At 33.1% G+C, this 9609-nt stretch overlaps 1 protein-coding gene across 3 annotated transcripts in view; it reads right to left on the reverse strand.

The window, feature by feature from the left end:
• The window catches only part of LOC107476668 (folate transporter 1, chloroplastic), a 7762-nt gene extending 301 nt beyond the window's left edge, over positions 1–7461 (reverse strand). The window contains exons 1-11 of one of the 3 annotated variants that reach the window (XM_016096638.3): positions 7236–7461; positions 6026–6286; positions 5838–5914; positions 5043–5119; positions 4619–4712; positions 4156–4249; positions 3203–3276; positions 1814–1927; positions 426–497; positions 288–308; positions 124–191 (exon numbers count right to left, since the gene is read on the reverse strand). In XM_016096638.3, coding sequence (XP_015952124.1) covers positions 124–191; positions 288–308; positions 426–497; positions 1814–1927; positions 3203–3276; positions 4156–4249; positions 4619–4712; positions 5043–5119; positions 5838–5914; positions 6026–6149 — 815 coding nt within the window. In that variant the 5' untranslated portion in view covers positions 6150–6286; positions 7236–7461. Of the gene's footprint in view, positions 1–123; positions 192–287; positions 309–425; positions 498–1813; positions 1928–3202; positions 3277–4155; positions 4250–4618; positions 4713–5042; positions 5120–5837; positions 5915–6025; positions 6306–7235 lie in introns of all 3 variants that reach the window. The other 2 variants (XM_016096720.3, XM_016096558.3) reach the window with 2 other exon arrangements.
• Positions 7462–9609: the final 2148 nt, after the last annotated feature.

Consider the following 9609-nt stretch of genomic DNA (forward strand, 5'->3'; position numbering starts at 1 on the left):
TCCTTAAGAGAATTTTGTTTCAACATTTTAATCCCTGAAAAAAGACTAAATGCATACATTTTGGTTTTCAATGAAACATGCAAAACCAAAGAAATGGGTTATAACTTATAATGTGGTATGTACCTTGCAGTTTCCTTCACAACATGCCAACTATCCACATATCTTGGAACCCCATCCGCACTAGGCCGTTGCTGCAGAGAAAGAAATTTCGATTTGCCTATGAGAAATTTGTACTATTAAACCAAAAGTGCTATCTATTATCCATATCTTTTAATCAACTCTTGTACCTGCAATCGAGATCTCATAACCTGGAAAAAAAAGGAGCAAGCAAGCATGCTGTCAAAGATTGATCCATCATGTTCGACGAGACAAGGACACAAAAATATAGAACCCTCTTTCAAAGAGGAGGATACAAGAAACTGTACCTGAAATGGATAGGTTAGAAGTATTGCAGCAATTTTTGATGTTGCCCCAAGAACAGCATAATCAGCAGAATTCTGTGAAAAGTTATAAAAACACTAAAGTCTCGAGTATCGAAGAAAGCTTGCAAAGTTGAACATCAAACAACTTCAATCAATCATTTATAAGCATCATATAGCCAGAAGCTAAACAACGTATTAAATACCAGGCTTAAATAAATTTTGGAAAAAATGACAACTCGATGCACAAGCATTCTGCATTAACAAAGGGACAAGAGAAGGGCCGAATCCAAAGGGGGTAATGTAGGCAGAGCAATAGAAAAAAGGAAATATGTTAATTAGAAAAGCAAGAAAAAGTACAAAAGGGCAAGAAACCATAATAACAACTGGCGCCAAGATAAACCCAGAGAGACAAGAATGTAACAGTGAGAAAAAGGGGGAAATAAAGTAAGCTCAGGGTTTTGATAGAATTCATAGAGAAAGATGACATCGCCAGAGAATTTCAAGAGTCTTGCCGTCTCTCCTTAAAGCTTGATTTTATTCAAAAGGCCGTCCATGATTTCCCTCATTCCCACTCACTCCCTTATATCCCTTCTGTCCTCTCACACCCATAAAAGAATAACCATTGGATCTCAAACCCTCCCCACTAGGCTTGCCAGGTGACAATTCTGTTACAACAGTAGGGACTTCCTAATTCTTTTCCTTCTGAAGGTTCTCCCCGTGTCATGCTTCCCAGGTAAATAGCAGAAATATCCTCACAAAAAGCAAAAGAAAAAAACATACAAGAGGCTAAATCCCAGAAGATAAAGCACACAAAATATGCCAATCTTATATGCTAAATACATATATCTCACACATACACCATAAGCAGAATACCAAAGAAAAGAAAAATTAATAAACTTAACCCAAGCTGTGTCCATAGTTGATATTGAACATTAAAATGTCTAAAACCCATTTCAAAGCACTGGAACACGATAAACTGAGGACTGTAAAAAGTTCTTTTGCATTAAACATTTTAAAAATATTTATTTAATACACCAGACTGCAACAATATGATGTATAACAGTCATTGTAGATATGTTGAAACAACATACTGAATACAACAGACAATGAATAATATCTTAACATCTAGCGTAGTGTTTACTTATCCTATCATATCTAATACCACATATTAAACACTCAGGTCAATATTATCTGTGCACACGATACAACCTTAAGAGTCATCACTCATCACTCTTGGAATGTCACTTGATCTCGAGTTGAGCAATGACATAGGAACAAGAACTCAGACCTATATAAGTGACATTCAATTCAATTTCAATGATCAAACAATGGGTTAATAAATGTAAATGGTCCAATGCTCTGTAATTCTAATCCAACCATTATTTACTTACCAACAGATCATCCGGGTTTTGAAGATGCCTTTTACTTCCCCTGTGCTTTATGTCTACAATAACTTTACGAAGCTCCTCATATGCTGTGAACTGAACAGCCCCATGAGAGACCTGCTGAAGAACAAGAAACAATTGAGCCTTCTATAAATCTTACAAAGACAAAAAGTTGCATGTATTAATAATTAGTATAGCCATGAGTTCTAGGTTGCTCCTTCCACACACAAGAGAAAACAGAACCCTCATAATAACAATAGTATATTGAAAAGCAACTCGGCTTAAACATTTCAGAAAATTTATCATAACTGGTGTTATGGACTACCGGCCCGATAGTAAATCATCTCTGAAAGACTTGGCCCACTATTTGATCCTATCTTATACAGGTAGTTATGCACAAGCTCTGATTAGCATAACTCCTAGATAGTGGAGCACTAACCATTCCCCACTCATCTGACTCATGGATCCAATATAACTCTAAAATAACTAAATACTCAGGTTAGGAAGAGATAACACATAACACTTATCAGCTACACTTTCTAACCTAGTACCTCCTGAGACACATGCCTAATACGAGCACTGAAGTCCTTGCAGGTTCAATGCCACCATTGTTAGGAACATGGAACAAGGATGACAATAGTGTAATGTATCTGAGCCTCAATGGAAGAGCAAGTAAGCTCTGATGAAAGGTCCTCTTGAAGTTCAACTTCTTTGTTTTCTTATAAGAATGAGCAGGACAAGGATCAAATTCTTAAGCTCTTGTTCAATGGTTCTCATGCTACGTCACAATTCAACTCTCCTAAATGTTTAAATTTCTAGGTGGAAGTTTATGAATGGGTTTCTATCTCTAACAAGAAGTTTGAGAATGACAAATATCATGGTTCATGATGATATGACTTTAGTATTTTACACGATATAAAGAAAAAATAATAAATATATAGGGAAAAATGTTAGAAAAACTTTTCCCTAACCTGGAATAAACGTGAACCTCAGTCATATGACCAAATCTTATGTCACCTGCCATTGCTCGGATGACAATAAGATGTCAAACGCATTACGTTAGCAATATAGCAGTAAACAGAAAAGGGAGGACAGGATCTATTTGTAAAGTTTTGGATAGTCTATGGCTTTAATTGGCAAATTCTGTAAGTTCATAGTGGCTACCTGCTACAGAGGCAATGCTCGTCACAGACTGGATCAATCGAAAAGAGAGATCTTTATCATATGTTACATTGGGTGAATAACAACGTTATCTTTTTTCAGACACGATTTCACAAGTATCAACAACAATAATAACAAAGCCTTATCCCACTAGATGGAGAAAATCAATCAACAATCAATAATTAAATTTACAAGAGCCAAGACAGAGTTGGAAAATAACAAACATCAACATACCAGAAATAGACCAGGAACAATTCCTCTGTAGAGTGCTCTAAAACCTTCTTCCCTCATTATGGTCCTAAATGCATCTGATATTTTCAGACAAGAAACAAAAATTGTATGACAGGTTAGCAAAATTAATACAACCACAATAAGTAAAATACCCAAACCCTGACTATTACATTCTAATTGATCATTCCCATGCTGAAACAAAGTGATTCCCTTAAAATATATACAAGTAAAGTTGAAAACAAGTTTCCTTTTTCGTCCTAATTTTAAAAACTAAAAATAAACATCATAGAACAAAACGCTGTGAAACAAATACAATGAATAGTTATGCCATACATTACTTAGCAAATTAAGGACCAAACATTGATGATTAATAGTAGTGACTAACGAATTGCTACAACATTTTTGGATGATAAAGATAAATACTGAATCAAATATTATCGTCTAAACAGGTGGTGAAAGAGAGCCATTATGCAACTTTTGATAGTACTCCATCTATCTGCTTTTAAGTTTGATTTTGCGAAATTATTTTTTTCAAAAATTATTTATAATTTATAAATACATACAAAGCATTAATTATCTTTTGCAATGTTTAACTTCATAAGTATAAAGTATTACATCAACTTAATAAAGTAATAATAAATTAATGAGAAGAGACAGGATAATTTAACCAAAGCAAACCATTTTTGCTCTATACTCAAGAGAATGTAACAATTTCTCGATTCTTGTCTAAAAGACCAAAGCTGTAAAAGCCACTTAAAAGTTGACACAGGTAGTAACTGTAAACAGAAGTGGGCAGAAGATTACTACAATTAAGAAAGTCCTGCGTGTTAAAATAATAATTCAGCTAAATTTATAACTTCAAGAAATGTATTCTAATGACATGAATATTTTGAGAAGAAAAAAAATCTTTAAAGTGAACAGTTGAGAATGAAGTTAAATTAAGATGGAGATGAGACCAAAAATCCCATAGTATGGTCGTGTTTGATGAAGAGGAGTCTGAAGCTGCAATCTTGTTTTTACCAGCCAAACAGGATTTGTGCACAAGCACACCTGACAGAAGACAATGGAAATCAAATGATAGTAAATTTAGCAGGCTTTGGAATCCTAATCAGTAATCATTCAACTATAAAAGCTTAACAATATATTAAAAATTTTCACAAAGATAACAAAGCTGTAAACTTAAATATAGTTCCATTAATCCATTCTCACACTCTTATCATAATAAAGTTCATTGGCAAATCTCTAATACACTTTACTTACCACCCTTCGCCACTCCTTGGGATCGATGTAAGAAAAAATTTTGAATTGAACATGGAAATTATGCAAAGCCCTAACCAAGAATATACAAAAACATGTGCATACACATAGAGCGCACGCATGTGGCAATCCATTCATGATAATGGAATTGTGAACACTCACCAAACCTCCTGCTTCAGCAGCTGAGGCAAGATGAAGACCTGGGCTCAGTGTATCCTCCCTATTCCTAGCATATCTTTGTTTGGCTTTATCATAACTGTAATTAAGAAATTTTAACTTAGTCACATGTAAATATTAATAGCTGATCAAGAAGTTAGGGGATGGAAAATTCACAAAAGAATCCATTCCTCTGTAGGTGTGTGCATGTGTGTATGTGTGCACGCGGACTCGCGCATGTGTGCGTGAGGGAGACTTTTAAGAGTTCAGACTGAATAAATCAAGATCACATTATACATATTTGGAATCTATGGATGCCTACTACAAGAATAAAATTAAGGATACAAACTCCACAGTGTATCATAACATATAATATCATTCTAGTTAACTTAATACGATTAATTATTTAACGTTCAGAATTGAAACTCACAAAAAGAAATATAGGCCCCATGAAATAGTCGACCCAATAACCCCAGGAAGAAAACCTGCATATAATCCTCTTAATCCCTGCAAGATAAAGCAGGGAATATAAATACAACAAACTGCTATTTACATATTCAATGACAACTCCTGAACGATAAGTAAAAGCCAAGGGTATTGAACCATACGTCAGTTATCTTAGCTGCATACATCTTAATAAAAATAAAAGTAAGACTATGAACAAGGTGAAAAAATGAGGAGTGTTTGGATCAGCAACCATTAATCAACAAACAACAGGGACAAATAACCCAATCAGGGAAAAAAAAATCAAAATAGAAAGCAAAACAAAACAATACAATAAAATAAAATAAAATCTGGGTGCGACTAGCACATGACATGATAAACCACCAAGTTTCCTAGGTGCTAGCGTAGACCAAGCCTATAATGATTTTATCTATTTTCTTCAAATTTGCAAGACTTATCCTAACCACCAGCTATATGTCTTAACCATATATAGGTAAAGCTGTCAATAATTTACACAAGCCCAGTTGCACAATCTACAGTGAATTCCTTTCTTAAAAACATGAAACTCCTAACAAGCAGAATTCTTCAAATGCCAATATGTCTTAAATGCTATATTGTAACAATTTATAGCCGTGGTCCTAGAAAAACTAATTATTAGGGACACTCTAAATATTGCATTGCAGAAAATAATGAAATATTATGAAGTAAAGTAACTGTCGAAAATTGTATCCTTGATTGATAAAAATGGCTAGCATTGGGTGGAATGAGTAAACAAACAAACCTCAGATCGAGCAATGGTGAAAATTGCATGAACAGTATTCTTATAATTGGGAACATGAGAGACTCTGCCATCATTAACTGCAAATCAAATAATAATCCCATAAAACACTGAACACAAGACAAATATTAAATATCCATTTATTTGAGCAAAAAGAAAATTAAAAAATGCAAAAAAAGAAAAACAAAGACCTTGGAACCTAGTGCGGACAACATCGAGGGGATGCATGACAGCGACAGTGGCAAACCCAGCTGTGCCACCGGCAGCAGCATTCTCCCAGTGCCATTGACGGGCCTCAGGTGCTGTGGCTGACATGTTTGGTAAGTTATGTCTCACTCTGGGTTGAATGTCATTGAACTAAAAGGAGACGCAATGGGTTTATCTGAGGGGCTTCCTCAGTGACAGTGTATTAAGGCACAGATTTTGTTTTCTCTTTCGTCGAATGGTTTGGCCTTCAAAGGAGAAGAGAATCTATTTGAAATTTTGAATCATTATCTTTTGAAAACAACTCTTCCAATCAAATCAAATCCACACATTCAACTTCATCTCCAAATTAATATCTGTAAGTTGACTAAGTTCCGATTTTGAAGACAAAGGACAAAAAGAAAGTTTAAAGAATAAAATCTATTCTTCAGACCCATCAAACCACAATTCATGAAACACGCCCTGTTTCAATGATAAAATCCAGATCTAAACAGTTTACAAAATGGCAGTCAACAAATATGGATAAATTATTAATAATTATACATGTGAAGAAAACAGACCTGAAGTTGGATATTCTTAGAACTACACTATTAAAGTAACTGATGCATTTTGCAATTATTTAATATCACATTATTGAATAAAGGGGAGAGTTAGCACAAAAGCAAACTATATGATCTGAAGCTTCCATGACACAGGTTTTTATTCAACAAACAGCACAAACATAGCAGATAAAATAAGTGTGATCGAAGATAATATAGTAGCCTATAAAGCCAAAACTGTTAGCAAAATGCCACAGCGAAAAAAAAGTTAGAGCTTTATATATGATCACATCTATTAAGAAACAGAGCAAGTACTAACAATTCTACAATTGGCAACAATTGTTCAATGTACAAAATTCTTCTCTGCCATTATGTCAATATACCAGGACTACAGTGAAAGAGAAAGTTCATTAAGGCCACCACAGAAAAGTATAGTGTTTAATTTATCACGAAAATTATATTGTGCTCAGTTCATGACTACATATGCTAAGAGCTCAAAGCATTCAACTTCATCGCATACAAAAATCTACAAGAATGGCAAGTATCCGCAGTCAACAAAACTCAAATCCTCAATCAAACTCATACCTAGATCAGATAACGGAACTAAGACATGAGAGAGAGAGAGAAAGAGAGAGATAAGCAACGAGGCAGGGCGTACCTGGATGGTGGCTGTGAGGCTGAGGGCTCTTGCGACGACCTTGCACGGCCGCTGAGGGATCTGTCTGCGAGGCAGACAGCTCGGCTAAGAGGTGGCGAAGCAGCAAGGATACCAGGCAAGGAGGCGGCGAATCCCTGGCATCGCAGTGTGTTCCGGCGGCTGCGGCACAGCAGTGATGGGGAAGGATGCGTTCTTCGTGTTCATTCCACCAGTAAGTAGTAAGTAGTAATATTCACGGATTGTTTAATTTTATTTTAGACTTGGAGTAAATACTAAATATCACGTGTTAGTCCAAAGAATTTTAGACAAAATACTTTTTTTTAAATATTATTAGTTATTTTGATAAATTTAATTAAATTATTATTTAATAAATTTAAATTATTAATTTTATACGAAAATAATTATATATAAATTTTTATTTTCAGTTTTTTATGAAAATTATTTTTATTTAATAGAGTTTAAAATAAATTAATCTCTTTTAAAATGACAAGAGATCAATGTCCAGTGGAAATAATTTTTAACAAATAAAAATTTGTGACGGTTCAAAATTACTGTAAAAGTATAAATGAATTTCGTTTGTTGTTTCAAATATTTTTAGCAATTATTTTTAGAGTCTTGCTAGGGAGATAATGGACTATTTGTATAATATAATTCATTAACAATCAAATTCTTGACTTTTCAGATCTAGCGCTCTAATACCATGTCATGATACCACTCATCCCAAAAGTTTCCACTAATGGAAAAAGATAACACTAATGATTATATCTCTAATACTCCATAAACTTTTATTGTACACATTGTACAAATATTTCATTAGCCCCTCATATTTTTCCTTATTTTTATTATACGTAGCGTGTTCACAACACACGTTTCATTATCGTAAACGAAATTGCGGTTCAGTTTGCGTTTGTTTTTCGTGCGCTTTTTTTTTCTTCTTCTATTGGTGATATTATTGTTGCGTTTTGTTTTTGTTTTTTCTTCCCCTCTTCTTTTCATGTTATTGCGGTCATTTATTTTTTTTTGTTGATATTTGTTTCTCTTTTTCTTGATTTTATTCCTCTTAATAGAATAAATCAAGAAAAATTTTGAAAAAATGGAATAAGAAGGAGAAAATGAAGAAACAAAGATAAAAGATAAAAAAGAAGAAGACGAGGAGGAGGATGAAGAAGAATAGTTTTGAATTGTGTAGGACAACAAGACCAAATGCACTGAAATTACATAGTGATTGCAACATAATTAACTAAAAAATACACCGAAATTATATGAGTTTCTGTGTTTATAAAATGCACAATTTTTGGTTCATTTGTTATTATACAATAGTGTTGTTATAATAATATTTCAGTTCATTTGCAGTATAAGTGCGTTGTCGATGAACAATTTGTCCCAAAGGTTAGGATAACTTTCAAGACAAATTGAATAGAATTGAATAGAATCTAATGCAATTGAATAAAGTGATAATGAATAATTTCATTCTTTTTTGCTAAGAAATTTGGTCAATACTTATTAGCAGTATAACATGAATCTCAATTAACACATAAATGAATCGAAATTAGTTCAAATTTGAACAAGCAGTCAAAATGACTCAATCATCAATAAAAACACATCGAATTCATTCCTGGATTCAAATGAATCTCAATTAAACTAAGAAATGAACTGAAATTATTTGAGAAATAAAAAATTTGGTCAACACTTATCAGCAGCATCAAGTGAATCTTAATTAACACACAAATGAATCGAAATTAGTTCAGATTTGAACAAGCAGTAAAAAAGACTCAATCATCAATAAAAACACATCGAATTTATTTTTGGATCCAAATGAACCTCAATTAAACTAAGAAATAAACCAAAATTACTTAAAGAATAAAAAATTTGGTCAATACTTATTAGCAGTATCAAGTGAACTTAAATTAATTCACAAATGAACTAAAATTAGTTCAAATTTGAACAAGTAGTAAAAAAAATTCAATCATCAACAAAAACACATCGAAATCATTTTTTGATCCAAATGAACCTTAATTAAATTAAGAAATAAACTGAAATTATTTAATGATGACACCAGAGAAAATCAGAACCAATAAAAATGTTAGTAAAATATTGGTATTGTTGGTGATGACAATAACAAAAGAGAAAGATAACGAAAAAGAAGAAGCGATGACAGTGAAACGTACGCGCATGAATTTAAAATACTTGGTTGAACTTAGTTAGAGTTATAACTTGGAGGTAGAGTTTTATTTTGATTTTTTATTGTTATGTAACCACTACTATGTTGTGTCTTGTTGATTCAAAACTACCATAAAAGGATATCTGAATAGTCATCGGTTATATCTTTAAATTATTTATCTAAATTTTAATATTAAAATAATTATTAACTGAT

The sequence above is a fragment of the Arachis duranensis genome, chromosome 1 (assembly GCF_000817695.3).
Source record: "Arachis duranensis cultivar V14167 chromosome 1, aradu.V14167.gnm2.J7QH, whole genome shotgun sequence".
Lineage (NCBI taxonomy): Eukaryota > Viridiplantae > Streptophyta > Magnoliopsida > Fabales > Fabaceae > Arachis > Arachis duranensis.